Source organism: Nannobrachium achirus (assembly GCF_963921795.1).
Source record: "Nannobrachium achirus genome assembly, chromosome: 15".
Taxonomy (NCBI): Eukaryota; Metazoa; Chordata; class Actinopteri; order Myctophiformes; family Myctophidae; genus Nannobrachium; species Nannobrachium achirus.
The window spans coordinates 22,938,392-22,956,308 of record NC_137822.1 but is presented as its reverse complement, the minus strand read 5'-3'; the positions used below and the strand labels follow the sequence as shown (position 1 = coordinate 22,956,308).

The 17,917-nt window shown below is 41.5% G+C and overlaps 1 protein-coding gene across 1 annotated transcript in view; it reads left to right on the top strand.

Moving 5' to 3' along the window:
- The window catches only part of garnl3 (GTPase activating Rap/RanGAP domain like 3), a gene marked incomplete at both ends in the record, with an annotated part of 122,587 nt that extends 118,329 nt beyond the window's left edge, over positions 1–4,258 (top strand). The window contains 2 exons of the mRNA XM_080742984.1: positions 2,014–2,232; positions 4,134–4,258. Of these exons, the coding sequence (XP_080599110.1) occupies positions 2,014–2,232; positions 4,134–4,258 (344 nt within the window). The remainder of the gene's footprint in view (positions 1–2,013; positions 2,233–4,133) is intronic.
- Positions 4,259–17,917: the final 13,659 nt, after the last annotated feature.

Here is a 17,917-nt window from a genome sequence, read left to right as displayed (position 1 = left end):
TTCGGGAGTTGTCCCGCTTTTCCCAATGGCCAGCACGTCCCTGGTGACATTCCAGGTAGACGAGACACCGCCCTGTTCCCTGTCATAAATAATACCAATAATCCTCCCTTTCCCCTGTGCTGCTTTCCTCACCTCTGACCCGCTGACATTTCAGATGCATGTACGGTGCCTCAACATTGATTCAGTCGCACGGCTATATGTGTGTCCATGTACTGTAGCTATTCCTGTGGCCCTTTGATTTCCAGGACCCCCCATAGCTCTGAGAGACGGGTCCATTTGGTTCCGTTTGTATACTGTCAAGAGTTACGGACCTGTAAGGGTCCAAATGGCTCCATTTGTATACTGTCAGAGTTACAGACCTGTAAGGGTCCATTTGTATACCATCAGACTTACAGACCTGTAAGGGGGTAACATGTCCTTAGGTCGAACACCCTTTGGTCCGACCACCAAAACCTAACCTTAACCCTAACCCTAACCCTAACCTCATCCTAAACCTAACCCCAACCTCAATAACCGTGACGCGGGTGATTAGCTAACCTGCTGACTCTGGTGAGTAGCTAACCTGTCGACGGTGTTCGACCCAACGGGAGTTCGACCTATGGGGCAGTCCCCTGTGAGGGTCATTCCTATATATTATCAATATTAAGGTCATTATTAAGGATATTATGTTATCAATATTAAGGACATATCTGGGAATGACCATATATGGGCATGTTTTGACATAACATTGTTGACTACCATGCAGCTGTCTCCATGTATGAGTACTGTAACTGGTCCCATATATATCACTGGCCAGATGGCCAAGAATTGGCGCAAGGTGCCTTACTAGTATACTATCAGACTTACAGACCTGTAAGGGTCCATTTGGCCCCCACTTTGAGAACCATGAAGCTAATACCAATCTATCTCAATGGTGCACAACTATAACACTGCTCCCTGTTGGCACAATTGAGCATTGCAGGCTGGCATGTTTAGCCATTACCATATTTCAATGCGGTTTCTAAATGTCTCTAGCCTTAATATTCATTTTAATTTATATATTGTATAATTATAGTCAGTGATTGGTTATAAATGGCCATCACTGAGTGCTCACATTACACTAGGCTGATAGAGAGCAGATGATTCATAATTCTTAATGCGATCACACATTATTTCATTATGTAGGATCATCAATCAGTCTAGATTCTGGTATTGCCGTTCAAATGTGGAGATGTAATTATGTTGTCCCGGCCAGTCTTGTGTGAGCATTGGGGAATGAGTACTCACTCACCAGTCAAGTCATTCTAATTGCACACTTCTAACATGTACATATACATTAAGTGTATATTGTTGCTGTCGAATACAAACCTTGTATCTCCATATATTTTTGGTAAATGAATGCCCCACAATGGAAAAGACAGATGATCAACAAGCTTGTGGATCTTCTGTTTTTGCTATACATTTTGAAAGTAAAAATTAAAGTGGTTTCGGTAAGTCCTTTTCCATTTTCTGCAAAGGAACAGCTTTGGACATACAAGGTTTTTGCGCGACAGTGAAACATTTTCATCCGTTCTTCTATGTCAGCAATCTGGCCAGCCATCGTCAAAGAAAAGGTCCTTTGGAGCTCAGTTAGTCTGTTCTTGAGAGACTACTATGTCAGTGGTTCTCAAACCCTTTCATGTGAAGGACCCCCAAAATGATATGTATTTGGCCACGGACCCCCATCTCAAAATATTTAGTTCCAGGGACCCCCCAGAAGCCAAATTTGAGTTACAAACGTTCGCTTTGAAAATACATGTATTCAAATATTTGCACACATTTTAACGACTTTTTCAAAAATAGCAGATTTACAAGCTCGCAGCGCGGCACTCGGTGCCGCGCTGTGAGCTTGTATATCTGCTATTTTTCACTGGTTAAAGAATTCAATAATTTTAAGCCTAAATGGGTTAATTTAGTAACTAGTTTTGGTTATTATTTGGTTAGTTTTAGTCTCATATAACACTTTGTTTTCCTCCTCCCCTCTGGTATTTCCAGGCGACGCTGCGTGTAAGCACGTCTTCAAGATCCCTCTGAGCAACCTGGTGGGCCGCAGCATCGAGAGACCCCTGAAGTCCCCTCTGGTCAACAAGGTGTTGACGGCCCCCCTCCCCGTCATGGTGGCCCCCGCGCCCCTCATCTCCGCCACACACTCGCTCTCTCTCTCTCGGATGGAGATCAAAGAGATCGCCAGCCGCACTCGCAAGGAGCTGCTGGGTAAATGTTAAAACCTGAAGCCAAAACGTGAAAACAAAAATTACATTAACCTCTTGAACCTTATCTTCCCTATTCTGGGGGGCGCTCATTCCGTGACAATAGCTGATTCACAAGCTTGCAGATCGGCCATTGTAGCTATTTGTCATGGGCTTCTTAAGCCATGACATCATTTTGTAGTCAAGTGCAAAGCAGATTTATTGTCAATATGGGCAGTGCTGTGTCCCTCGCTATTTCAACAGATCCGAGACAAAAATAACGACTAAAGTATAATTCTATCACTTGCCTGTCAACAAGAAAGAGAAGAAAAATTAGCTCATAGTAAAAAGATTCACGAGCGCTGGCTCTTGGCACCAGAATTTCTCCTCCGCCTACAAAATGATGTCAGACTTAACACATCTGGTGCCAACCCCGAGTTTCCCGAGTTTGTATTGATACCAACGCTGTGCCAACCCCGAGTTTCCCGAGTTTGGGCCGTTTTTGAAAAAAAAAAAAAAAAAAAAAATTTTTTTTTTTGGACCTCCAGAAATGTATTAGGCATGATCGCGATCGCGAAATTGCATGTTTAACCCCCATACCAACCCATTCCTTCAAACATGGCAGCCATGTTTGTTTACATCTGAAGAAAACATAATGGCCCATAAATCATGAATGCCTGAACGGATTTCCAAGCGGATTTTTTTGTTTGAAAGCTGTGAACAGTGTGCACACACGTGGTGCATCAGCTAGGCATGGGCGTGCACTTTTTACACAATTGCGCAATTACATGGAAGTCTATGGTAACCATGGCAACGTGGGACATTGAAGAGAAAAAATCATAGCAACATAAGTGAGGCCCATACCAAGACTTTCATAGGCTTATGTTCGACATGTTACTGTTCTATTGCTGCATGTTCACATTTCTGTCACGCTGCTGTTTTACAACCTTCGCTCATATCAGGAACATTATTTGACCTGTTGTTTTCCTTGCTCTTACAACATGTGGGAGCTTTTATGAAAAAACAAGACTGACAATGAAATGTCATTTACCGCTTGGTGACCAAAATCTTGCAATCCCAGATTTGACCACCAGGCGTCGCCAGCTTCACTGTTCTACCACGGCTCTGGGGGGCTTGATTCAGATTATAGACATAGAAAGGTAGACGCCTCCTTCGGCTCTGGGGCATATGCATCGAGGGACCAGGGGAATCCGTGTGCATCGCTTCCATGTGCGTCAGACATACGGAAGTTGCTAGGCCAATCAGAGGCAGGTGGGGGCAAGTCTTTACGTACACAGCCTGTAAGAACAGCTAAGCCGCGCAACATCGGAACTGGCTCTGTTGAATTGAATTGTAGTACTAGGATAAGTCCCAGAAAAGACACGCTGTGATTTGCCAATAGTCACTTGACTTGCAGCAGTCCCTTCGTTTTTCCAGGAAGTCCAGACTACAATTGTTGCACGTCGCTCCAATGAACTGCAGAGGCGAATGAGGCATCTAGCTTTTTGTATCTGTGGTTCAGAGTATGGGAAGGCAGGGAAGCCATTGGTGACCCCTCATTGTGCTGGCCTTTAGCCAATAGGGAGAAAAGAGAGAAAGTGACAATATTTGCAGGGTCTGTTTATTGACAACTTTGCCAAGCTGTAAAAAGAAGAAGGAATAATTGGTTCAAAATGCTTTTGCCCTGAAAAATGCTTTAGAGTTACAGACCCTTGCAGGTCTATAACTCTGTTCTGAAAAATGGTTTAGAGATACAGACGCTTACAGGTCTGTGTCTCTGACATTATACAAAATGGAACCAAATGGACCCTTAACAGGTCCACTTGGTTCCATTTTGTATACTGTCCAGAGTTATCGGCGTCATTGCAGTTAAAACGTTTGAGAACCACTGGAATAGCTGAAAGGAACCCTGTTATTATCGCGTAGGCTTGACGGAGGAGTCCAGCGGGAAGTCGGACAGCGGTACGAGCAAACAGAGGAGGGCCAGCAAGAAGAACGCCGACGAGGAGCCCAAGGCACGAGCCCTGACGTCCACCAACAGTGACAGGTGAGGGACGACAGCGGTGGTGGGAAAAGTGCAAAATGTCTTTCTAAGTAAAAGTATCAATACTGCAATGTAGAAACACTCTGTTACAAGTAAAAGTCTGTAATTCAAAATGTACTTGAGTAAAAGTACAAAGGTATTGGCATCAGATTGTACTTAAAGTACCAACGGTAAAAGTACTCAGTACGCAGAATGTCCCATTTCAAGTTTTCAAATGTACAAAGATCTTTTGAAAATAGCCGATCTACTTGTAGATCGGCTATTTTCAAATGGCCAAAATGTATAACGGGCTGAAGTGGTTAATGTATGTTTTGTAACTAATAATAATCAAAATCTACAAAGTAACTAGTAACTTAAGTGTTTAAATAATTGTAGTGGAGCAAAAGTACAATATTTGGTTCCAAGATGTAGTGGAGTAGAAGTAGAAGTAAAAGTATTGGAAATTGGAAATACTAATCCTAACCCTTGGAAATACTAACCCTAACCCTAAAATACAAATACCTCAAAATTGTACTTAAGTACATTTAATTAGTTACTTTCCACTACTGGACAACAGGGCTTTAGAATCAACTAGGGGTGTATAGGTTCACCGTTGACCATATTGGTATGGGCCAATATATGCTTTTTTTGCTTTTTTTATTTGACATAATGTCCATATGAGTTACTGTCGTTAATTGTATTATTGCGACCTGATATAAATAACAAGGGGCAAGTTGGCACCTTGACAGAGTGCCAACTTGCCCACCCAAACACATACAGACAGCACCGAACAGCACTGATCGCCACACTGTCGCACAAGTAGGCCATATAAGGCCATGAGTGCACAAGAAGCAAGTTGGCACGTCGACAGAGTGCAGTCTAGTTATTATTATTATTTATTGCATATTTCTTTCCAATCAGGTTGGAGTCGACTGATGTGGACGCAGACATCCAGCTGCATTGTTCGTCTGGTAGGCGTGCCGCAAGTTATACATAATAATCACCTGATTCCAATTATTTGAGCTAATCACAATTATCTCTGCACGTTCCTTTCATCTGTTAAAAAACTAACCAGCTGGATGAAATGAAAAGAGTCATATTTCCATCATTATTTCCACATCATTGTCTATGAAATGTAATATGTATTTATGTGCTCCAATGTTCAACGCCTAAAACACAATCCAATCATGAACCCATTTAGGCCTAGAATTATTGAATGCTTTAACCAGTGAAAAATAGCAGATATACAAGCTCACAGCGCGGCACCGAGTGCCGCGCTGCAAGCTTGTAGATCTGCTATTTTTGAAAAATCATGATTTTTCTTTGCAAGTCTTTGAATATATCTATTTAAAAGCGAACATTTGTAAATCAAATATCTGCTTCTGGGGGGTCCCTGGAACAACATATTTTGATATGGGGGTCCGTAGCTAAATACCTGTAATTTTGGGGGACCTTGACATGAAAAAGTTTGAGAACCACTGATTTAGCGGAAGGATTTAGAAGTCGGGTCAAAGATCGGGTCACAGATATTCATAGACTTGCACACATTTTCACGATTTTTCAAAAATAGCAGATCTACAAGCTTGTATATCTGCTATTTTTCTAAGGTTAAAGCATACAATAATGGTTAAAGTGGTTAAAATCTAACGTGACTCGGGCGCGTTCCAGGTATTTGAGAGTTAATCGCAATTATTCGCATATAACTAATCACGTCAAATATGGTGCTCTTTGACAGCCCTGTCGTCTGGTTCCGAGCCAGAGGCCGAGAAGGTGGGGCTGCGAGAGGAGAGCCCCCTGGTGGCCGGTGTGGCCAGTGCGTTCGGCCTCTCCACGTCCTTTGAAGAAGACATCTTGGACCTAAAGTGAAGACAATCCCATGTGCACTCCTCCGCCCCTCCCTCACTTCTGTTTTTATATATTTTATTTACACTTAATTTATTTTTTTAATTCTTTTTTTTCCCCTCTCTCTCTCTCTTTCTTTTTATTGTTTTGTTTTGTTTGTACGATCCGGGTCCCCATTCTTTCATGCATGGTTGGTTCAGTCGGAGTGTTAACTTGTGTATGTGTGTGCGTGTGTGCGTGTGCGTGTGTGCGTGCGTGCGTGCGTGCGTGCGTGCGTGCGTGCGTGTGTGTGTGTGTGTGTGCGTGCGTGCGTATGTGTGTGTTTTGTAAGCGGCCCCACAGCCACTGTATGTTGGGTGTTTGTGATGCCCTGCAAAACCAATAACCCAAAGAGGCAATCGTCGTTGTCGGGTGGAAACCTTGTATGTCCAAAACCTTCCCTTTTTTGGTCATTATTTTTAAAAAGATTTAAAATAGTGAAAATAGCCGATCTACAAGCACACAACGCCTCGCATCGCGAGGCGTTGTGTGCTTGTAGATCGGCTATTTTCACTACTTCTGTGCAACACTTTGTATGATGAAGTAGGGCTTTAATTTACCAAAAAAACATTTGAAACTTGGACATACAAGGTTTCTGCACGACAGTGACGAAATTAGGTTGTGTATAAGGGAAAGGGGGGCAGGGATTATTTAGATCAGTGGTTCCCGCCCCCCCCTGTGGGCCGAGGCCTACTGCTGGACCGTGAGGATATTGCAAGTGGGACCCCAAATAATTGGCTATAAACACCGACGCTGAGTTCACACACTGTGCCAGCTAACAAAGGACAAGGATACAAAGCTACGCAGCGCAACGTCGCTGTCAGGGGAAATTGTGAGCCACGCCAGAACACAGTCGATCGTTTAAAATGAACATGCTCTGAAAATGCACGCGTGTGTGCACCCACCTGACCACTGGCGCCCATCTAAGCCCATCGGCTACCGTGTTAAGCGGTCAGATGGGTGGGCCGTGAACCATTTCGAGATTTTTTTTGGGGGTCAATTACACACCCCATGAAGCCTAGAATGCATGACTCAAAAGAGTCTCCATTGAGTGAGGCTTGAGTTGGACATTCCTATTATTGACATAGGAATGCGACAAAAACTTAAGAATCTCCATGAGTTCAGGGTTTCATGTGTAATTGATGGAAAAGAAGTCCTTTTTTTGGGTGAGCTACTCCATTATAGTGGGGGCCCTGATCTAGAAAATGGCCGGGAACCCACTGATTTAGATGACACCCTGAATGCTTATCGTTGTTGTCGGGTAGAAACCTTGTATGTAGTTTTGTATTTATCATTTAAAAAAATATTTTTAAATAGTGAAAATGGCCTATCTACAAGCACACAACGCCTCGCACCGCGAGGCGTTGTGTGCTTGTAGATCTGCTATTTTCTTGTGCGACAGTCTTGTAAGATGAAGCAGGGCTTTACTTTGTGTAAAAATGTACTCTTGGAGATACGAGGTTTCTGCCCGACAGTGACGTTATGGTTTCATCCCAAATCAAAACTGAATGTAAATCTACGCACCAAGGCACGATTAAAAAACAAAAGAAAAGAAAAAAAAAGTGTTCACAATACCCTCTTGAAGTTGCTACAGCTCATGTGATGTATACTATGTGATTCTTTACAGTTCACTTTCAGATGTTGTATGATATATGCTTATGTATGTGTACATCTGTTTATACATTTAGATGCATACACATTGACGGACATGTATGCCTACGTTGATATAAAAAGAAAAAAAAAACATGTTTTATTCACGTATTTAGTCAAAAGGATGATGTGTTATGCTCTTCTTCACATTATTATTTTTTGGGTATTCTTAATTCAAAGTACAGGTTGACAAGGCTGGAAGCAAAGTCTCACAAAAGTGCCATTTTGTTAGCATTTTACTCTCCACTGACCAACAGCGCCCTCCACTGACCTACAGCCGCAACAACCACCATGTGCTGGTGCCTGACTGACAGTAGCAGCCATGATTGTAGTCCATGTTAACACGGTTAATGTAGAATTACATTTAGTTAACTTAAAGTCACTTCATGGAGGCACTCCTTTTTAAAGCCACGTGCACTAAAACATCCTTGCCCGCAAGAAAGAGTATATTTTACCACCGCATGACTTGCCTATGCCACAAGTACTATGACTTTTGTGCTTAAAAAGTACCTTTGGACACCATGGGCTTTGCATTGTCATTATTAAGCATAATGGCATTACTTACAGACCATAGCCTGAGAAAAGTGTGGATGCCTAAACGCGGTAAGCCTTATGTTACAAGTGACGGTGTGAGGTATTGTAGCAGTTCAATGACTAGAAACACATGGGTCCACCTACAGTACAGGTACACTATTAATTTAATTCAGTGACGGATGAAGTAGTCTACTTAAAGGAGTAGTTCACTTGACGGTGTAGTTAGAATTAAAACAAATTGAAGAATTTCATAGGTGTTCAAAAAAAAATACAAGAAATTCTATAAATAAAATATAAGGAAGAAGTAGTGAAAATGGCCGATCTACAAGCTCTCAACGTGGGATGCGTTGAGAGCTTGTAGATCTGCTATTTTTACTAGTTTGTTGGGGTCTCGGACGAATGTCTAATTTCTCTTTTGGGACACTGCACCAAATCTCTCCACCGCAAATATCCGATCTACCAGCTCGGCTATTTTCACAGACTGTTCGCAAACTGTGAGATGAAGGGGTTGCCATGCCAGGCTTAAAGAGGTTAAAAGGGATGATCAAAGGATGAGAGTCAGCTTTGCTTTCCAAAGAAAATGTCAGAATAGTCAAATGAACACAGACTGCAGAGTATAATGTGTTGAAGGTCCAGCAGTGAGTCTCCTTTCACTGTAAAGTGATCAGAGGGTTTAACCCATTAAGACCTGAGGCCCTCAGGTCTACAAATGCCTTCTAAATCAGTAGTTCTCAGAAGTGTTTGTGTCAAGGACCCCCAAATTGAGATACATATTTTGTGCCAGGGACCCCCAGGCCAGAAGACTTGCTAAAATTTCCAAAACGTTTTCTATATTTTTCGGTTAAATGGACAGTACATGTGAACTTGTGTGAGTCAGTTTGAGCACTAAAGGGTCACGTGAAACAACAATTATACCATCAAAGTATAAGAACAATTGTCGCTGTCAGGCGCAAACCTATTATTTCCTTATAACTTTAATGTTTTTTTTGTTGTTTTGATTTTCATTTTTTATGCATGAATGCCCTGTTTCATACTTTATGTCAAAGGTAACAAAAATAGCAGATCTACAGGCTCACCATGTCATGCAGCAACGCATGGTGAACTTATACAGCTGCTATTTTTTTTAAAGTCTGAGACAACTTTTCTCTTCTACCCTGGATTTGAACGCAGATATATCTACCATTGAGCTAATGCCTAGGGGATAAATGACAAAATTGACACAATCTACATTTCTCAATAGAAGAGCAGCCAGGGAGACAAAATACAACCACCCCAACTGTATAGGTTATATTGTATTAAAGGGATAGTTCACCCAAACAATAACTTTTTTCTATCGATTACTCACCCAATGGCGACTTGAATTCATATATATATATATATATATATATATATATATATTTTTTTTTTTATCACATTCCTATATAATGTGATGACCAGCAGTGGTTTCCTATGGAGACACAGTGAGCCTGCTTTGTTCCCTTTGGAGACACAAAGAGTCTCCTCAAATTATTGGATTAGGAATTTGACTAAATCAACCCCATGGAGGGAGTAATCGTTAGGAAAAAAGAAAAGTCAGTTTTGGGTGAACTATCCCTTTAACATACTCTTTTACATACAGAAAGTTACATTTGTTTCATTCTATGGTTTCATTAAAGAAAGGTTACACAGTGCTTTAACCAATGAAAAGTATGAACAAGAGTCTGACTAAATAATTATTTTATCCATTTCCTGAAAAGTAAAGGTTTTGTGGCGGCAGTGGTTCAGAGGGTAGAGTGGCCGCTTGGGAATAGTAAGGGTCCCGGTTCAAACGCCGGCTCCCCCTGGCTGCATGTGTCGGAAGTGTCCTTGAGCAAGACACTGAACCCCCGACTGCTCCCGATGAGCAGGTTGGTGCCTTGCATGGTTTCCTCCGCCATCGGTGTGTGTGAATGTGTGTGTGTGAATGGGTGAATGCAACGCACATTGTAAAGCGCTTTGGATAAAGGCGCCATATCAGTGGTTCTCAAATTGGGGTCCATGGAGGGAACTCTTGAAGGGGCTCCAAATAGACTCTTACAGGTATGTAACTCTGACAGTGCACAAATGGACCCCTACACGTCCATTTGTACATTCCCAGATTTTCGGGCTTTCTTGACATTTGAGAACCACAATAAATGCACCATTTACGAGGTTTCCACCTGACAAAGATGATCTTCTTAAAGGAGTTGTTCGCCCGAAAGATTACCCAAACTACTCCTTTAACGGTGGTGAACTGATGAACATTGGCCATTGGGCCGGTCTGCTCACACCTGATGGGGATTGCAGCAGTGCAACAGTCCAGCATGACAGGAGAAAGCTGCGAGCAGCAGCAGCAGTCGACTGTGCAGCTGTTGTTAACACTTTGCATGAGCTTGTCTTGCTTCTCTTGCTGTCTCACACACCTATCCCCCTATCCTGTTTTCTTCTGTATTTGTACGTGAAAAACACTTTCAACACTATTACACAATTGCAGAACATATAAAAGGGAAGATGAATGCGGGGGGGTATTTCTTTATTTCTCTTTTTTAAAGATATTATGCTTTATTATTTATTATCCCTATTGAGCGTGGGTGCCTGTTTCTCTCCTCTACTTCTGTCGACCCCTCGTTGTTTTGAACCCTTGGCATTTTCTTTGTTTTCTTTTATGTTTTGTATATCTGAATCAATATTTACAGTCTAGACTGTTGCTGAACCTCTCTGTAATATCAAAAATCAAAGAAAGAAAATTTACAAAAAAACAAACAAAAACAAAACACCAAGTGTCTTAAAATATTGTATCGCCATCGTTTTTAATGCCAAGTACTACTTGTAAATGTTTGTGTTTCAAAATGTGGCCTCAAATTAAATGGAATATTATTATTATTATTATAGAAATTACTTTAAACAAGTGCTGTAGACCACTGCTGTGAAAGTAGTCAGTTCTGTTCATTGACATGTAATAAATATTTATGAAATTTGACTGGATTATTCATCATGTCATTATCTAATGAGCCACTTAAACCCTAATACTTAGTTGACCGGATTCCCATGTTTTAAGGCCCGTTCAGGGAGATGCACAGAATGTTAGAGAGGCAGGGGCTGACATTTCTAAAGGGGTCTTTTGGTGGAACTATCGAAAATAGCCGACCTCCATGCTTGGGAGGTCGGCTGTTTTCGATGTGGCATACAGCATGTATTTCTACACAGAGAGGGCAATTCTTTCAACATAAGATGCTGCATTCAAGTTCAGGAGAGTTTGGACAAAGAAGGCAATTCTCTTGAATGCTGCCTTCAGATATGGCATGGAAAGGGGGCATTTGTGTTTGTTTCACCTTTGTAAAGACCGGATTCATGGTCTGGAGAGGGCACTTTTTATAGACGGATAAAAGCCCCCTTCGATGTCTACTGTATGTGTGCACGTGCCTGGGCCCCTTCCTGTTTTGGCTTGACACTAAATATATTTGTGAACATTGATTGATTGATTGATTGATTGAAGACTTTATTAGAAGTTTGCATAGGAAAAGGTACAGTTTCATGACGGTACAGTTCACTGGTACAAGGTCTACTAAAAGGAGATCCATGAAAAGACTAAGCTTATTTCCACAGGAAACCATTAAAGTATCTCATATAACATTGAATGACAGACGAATAGAACACAGTACTATGCAGTAGATATGTAAATAAAATAAAATGAGAGAAAACAAAAAAAGAAAACAGTAAGTCTAAACAAACAGTAAGTATATACAAAGAAGGGGCAGGGGAGGGTAGGGTTGGTCTAGGTTAGTTTTTTTACCAGCTGCTGCCTGTAAGTGGTTTTTCAGGGCAATGTTAAAGGATGCTAGTGATCCACACTCCTTTATGGCCTTCGGTAAGGCTTTCCACATTTTGGTGGTATAGCAGAAAAAAGAGTTTGACCCTTTGTTGGTTTTGACTCTGGGTTGAAAGTGATCTGTGGCGCTGCCTCTGGTGTTGTAATTATGGACATCCTTAATGTTTATAAAGTATTTTGACAGGTACTTGGGTATCATAGTGGTGTAGTGTATCTTGTACACCAGGCCCATTGCAAGTTGCTGTACTCTGTCATCTACTCTGAGCCACCCCACTCTTAACTGGTGAGTAGCGGTGAGGTGAGTCTGATAGGGAAGGTTAAGCAGGACCCTAATTAGTTTAACATTTAACATTGCTGATCTACAAGCTTACAATGTACCATGTTTCAATGCATGAGTAAGTTGGATCCAGGGACCCTCGGGGTTCCACGAGGGGCTTCCATATGGAAAAAATTAAACCTCGGTTCGAAGTGAAGCGGTGAATCTTAGTATAGAATTGTCTGGAGAGCCGGTATGACAGCCGGTATAATAGGGTTTAAAAAAATATATAAAAAATCCTGCTTGCTGGTCTCTTAGTTGTTTGTCAACTGCATCCCTCTATAATTATTTCAGTTTCTGTTATCTTTGTGGCCTACTACATTTTTCAACTTCTGCTAGATTTTCAATGTATTTACTCTTGTCTGCCTTAATGCTCCTTTTTACCATTCTGTTAGCATCTGTATATTCTTATTGTGCCTTTGCTTTTGCTCTTATGCGGCTATTTGTCATTGCTGCAATAGGTGAGACCTATTGCATGTACAAGACAGATAAAACCTGAAGGCCAAATTATCATGTGAAGCTTGACCAATCCTCAAAGTATCCATTCATCTGACCGGGAGGGACACCGCACACATATTCTGGACGTACAGGACAGATAAAGCCTATTCATTCTGAACTGAAATGACCATATATGGACATGGGACACACATTTTGCTTTTTGAAAAAGCCTATTCATTCTGGACTGATATTCTGCATGTACGGGACAGAAAAAACCTGTTCATTCTGGCCTGGAGTGACCATATATGGACATGAGGTGACATACATTGTGTTTTTGAAAAACCCTGTTCATTCTGGACTGAGATCACCATATATGGTAATTAAACGGACATTCTGTTTTTGAAAAAGCCTGTTCATTCTGGACTAAAATGACCATATATGGGCGTGGGACACACAAAGCCACTCATAGGAAGCGGTTTTCACCGCTTCAAAAATTATGGTGAACAACATAGTGCTCAGTGTGTCATGGATTCAACAGTTAACTGTGACAGTCTGTGAGAGTAGATAGGGAACCAAATGGATCCATAAAGGTTCTACTTTTACACTCAATTATGAGGGTGCTAAAATGTTTGCGAGCCAATCGGTTAAACGGACAGCAGGCACGTGTACACTTAGACATCAAAGGGGGCTTGAGCCCCTGCCCTTTTATCCGTCTGTAAAAAGTACCCTCTCCAGACCGTGAATGCAGTTTTTACTGTTGTGAAAGAAATGCAAATGCAACGACTTTCCATGCCATACCTGAAGGCAGCATTCAAGAGAATTGCCTTGTCCAAACTCTCCTGAACTTGAAGGCAGCATCTTATGTTGAAAGAATTGCCCTCTCTGTGTAGAGGGCTCCATGTTGACTTGATTATGCTTACTTGAGTGTGGTATCAAGCACCAAAAATAGCAGACCTCCAAGCAACTCCGAGCCTTGAGGTCTGCTATTTTCAATATTTTCACCAAAAGGCCCTTTAGATATTTCAGCCCCTACCTCTCTAACATTCTCTGAACGTCCCTGTTAGGCACACACATGTCACATTCTGTTCATCGCCAATCAATCAAGAAGCACATGTTGCTACAGTAGCCTTATGCAGTGGTTCTCAAAGTGGTTTGTAGGTTCCTTCATGATGGGGGTCTAAATTACAAGTCTGTAACTTTGACAGTGTAGAAATTGGAACCAAATGGACCTGTTCCATTTGTACAGTCAAAGTTAAAGGAGTAGTTCACGCTCAAAATGACTTTGTTTCTATTGATTACTCACGCCATGGAGACTTGATGAGTTCAATAATATCTTGTTGTATTTGTCGCATAACATGACTATTTCCACCCGGAATCAATGAGGTAAATGTATTGTAATAAAAAATGTGTCTTAGGAATGCAACAAAAAACAAAAGATATTATTGAACTCAGGTCTCCATGGTGTGAGTAATCAATAGAAAAAAAGTAATTTAAGGGGAGACCTCAAGGTTTGAGAACCACTGGCCTAGGATGGATGGATTGGAGGTCAAGTTCTCAGAACTTCTCACAGTGGTCTCTTTCTGTGATTCCTGGTGGTGTCTTTCAAAGTGGGCTGCTGCCCCCAGGGTGTGCCAGGGCCAATGAAAGCAAAATGTGTGAGAGATGAAGTAGGCCTAGCCTAGCCTAGCCAGCTAGACATCCCGACCATGTTAAAACAAGGAGGGAATGATAGATAGGCCTACTGCAGTTAGTTAGCTAGATGCATTAGTATCTAGGCTGGCCCCAGGCTAGGCCTAGCCTAGTGCCTGTTCCTGAAAATGAGAGATATAGACGTTTGACAAGTAACATGTTATCTTTATATGGTCCCCCCAGTCAACGTTATGCTGCTGTCTTAAACAAGAAGTAGCCTACTGATTTATCTCATTGTGGGCTCCAAATACAACAGTGATGATAATCAACATTATGAACTATATCTGTCTTTGAACCTGATGGCACAACAATGAGAAACACGCAAAAGGTAGGCCTATTTGTGTTTGTGTTGTGTTGGATATAGACCTACCTTCAAGTGTCCCCTAGAGGGAGTGCTAGTTAAACAAATAATAGTGCCGAAATTGACTGTGTCAGTGTGCCCTCTTTTTGAGCGGTGGTCACAACGCTCCTATACGTGGCCGTGTGTGTGGGTCTGTCTGTCTGTCTCCGTGTCTCCGTGTCTGTCTGTCTGTAGCCTGCAGTAACCTTTTCTGACCACACATGTTAAGGGAGGGGCGCTGTTGCACACACACACACACACACACACACACACACACACACACACACACACACACACACCACCGCTCAGTTCACACGAGTGTGATTTTAGGATTAGATTAGGATTAGAAAAACATTATCTAGTGAATTATCTAATGTGACTGTTACATTGGATAGTGTCTGTAGGGGTGAATGTGTTCACTTTGTTTTCATTTGAATAAGACAATTGATAGGATATAAATTATGATACATAATTGTATGGTTTGTGTATGAGGGTCATATGACCATATAAGGATATATTATGAACTGAATTTACAGTATAGGAGACCACATTTTGGTCGGATACTGTAAGCTCAGGCTAATAGATTACAGGTCATAGTAACTTTGGTTGCCATGACTATAATCATGTTTTGGTTTATACTGTATGTCACTAGTGGAAAATTACCAACACTACGTGTCACTGTCTTCCTTGTTATGATCTGGGAACCAATCAATGAGTCCCACGACTTATACTGTTATAACTGTACTCTACATGTTAACTTCCATCTTGGAAGAGAGAGAGATTTAGAAAGCTACCTACCACTATGGTACGCTCACTGTCTGTCTTCCTTGTCTGACTCTCTTAAAATACAGCAATCTAAGATACAGTCCTTTGTCTCGTCTCTTCTTATTTTACTTATGGATTTATAGATCCATATATTTATTTAACATTAATATTAATTTAGATAACAACAATGGTATTTCTGTTGCTGCATCCCTTTAGAAGGGTTCAGTTCTGCTTTACCAACTGTGCCAAACTGTCAATTGTTTTCTCTGAGCAACACTGTTCATACCTGCCAACCTCAGCCCGTCAGAAAACAGGAGATTTCTTGGGGGAGGGTGGGGGGGTCATGACTGCAAAAAGTAGGCGCACAGAAATTGATTTGATGAATTAAGCAATGTAAGACCCATCTTTAATAATAATGCAGTCATGACTTAAATGAATATGACGGCATGCAATGGCCCCACCCTTTAAGGGGGGGGGGGGGGGGGTTCCTCCCCCAGAAAAAAAATTAACATAGTAGATGTCATTTCCAGTGTTCTGGTGAATTTTGGGAGTTTGACACCTCCAGGAGAAATTCCCACAATTTTAATAAGAAAAAAGACAATTAGGTTTCAAGCAGCAAGTTAGCTTAATATATAATATATAATAGAAGCTGTGGGTTCAAGCCCCAATGAAGATCTTACTTTAAAGACTGATTTCCAGCAGAATAACTTCAAAACCAGTTCAGAAAGCATTGTGAGTTGACCTCGCTGTGGACTAGTAATAAGGTCTGTGAAGTAGAATACCTTTAGGTTTGTTCAAATCTGGCCATGGTCGAGACGGGGTCTGCTTGGGGTGTGTGGGCAATGCATGCAAGATCATACAGATATTCACTTAAGTAATGACTTAAAGATGAGAAGTCAAGATGTCTTACTTTGCATCAAATCTGTACACCATTTGGCATTTTAAGGCTGAAATTGTACCCATGCTAAAAGCCTGATCAAACATCAAACATGCAAAAAAATGTAACAGAACACAGGGAAATATTATATTTCTGTTAAGAAGTTTTGGGGGGAACCCCAGACCCTCGTTGTGGAGTTCCGTGCACCCCCATCGACCCAAAGTAGGCCTATGTCCCAAAATCAAGGCGAAAAAACTGGAAAAAAGTGAGTCCCATCAAGGCGAAACACCCGGAGAAAAGTGAGTCCCAAAATCCCCCAAAAAGTGAGTCACAAAATCAAGGCGAAACACCTGGAAGAAAGTGAGTCCCATCAAGCGAAACACCCGGAGAAAAGTGAGTCCCAAAATCCCCCAAAAAGTGAGTCCCAAAATCAAGGTGAAACACCTGGAAAAAGGTGAGTCCCATCAAGACGAAACACCCAGAGAAAAGTGAGTCCCATCAAGGCGAAACACCCAGAGAAAATTGAGTTCCCATCAAGGTGAAACACCCGGAGAAAAGTGAGTCCCATCAAGGCGAAACACCCAGAGAAAAGTGAGTGTTCCCATCAAGGTGAAACACCCGGAGAAAAGTGAGTCCCAAAATCCCCAAAAATACCCCAAAAGTGAGTCCCAAAATCAAGGTGAAACACCTGGAAAAAGGTGAGTCCCATCAAGGCGAAACACCCGGAGAAAAGTGAGTCCCATCAAGACGAAACACCCAGAGAAAAGTGAGTCCCATCAAGGCGAAACACCCGGAGGGGAAAAAAAATCATGCAAATGAGGTCCAAGTCAGACCTGTAATCGAGAGATTCTAGGCTGACTTGGACCTCATTTGCATGAGTTTTTTTCCTCCGGGTGTGATTATGCAATTATTCAGTACTTTGATGTTTTTAGTAAGCCTGAACTGTAACAGGAGCTTTTCTTATCTCTTATCTATCTGTTTTGGAGCTGTTTCGGTTCCTGTTCTGTTCCAGATCTGACTGGCTAGACACCAGTGTGTCGCTACCGTTTCCTGTCACTGTGTCTTGTGTCTTGTGCAAGAAGACGGTGACAGGAAACTAGTGTCTGCTTGTGGCTCTGAAGAAACCATCCCTTTGTAACGGTTAGCTATGCATGCTTCCTTCAACTCAATTCCAGTTTAATTCTAATCAATTTAGTTGAAAAGATATCACTTACTGAAAATGTAAGTAATATATCTTTATATTTAGCAGGACTGTAATTTAGTGGAGGCGAAATTGAGGGGTCAATGGTCATAAATTCACACAAACAAAGCAAAGGTTACATTTTCTATATCTAGAACAATATTGACGACTATAAATACAAAATACTCAAA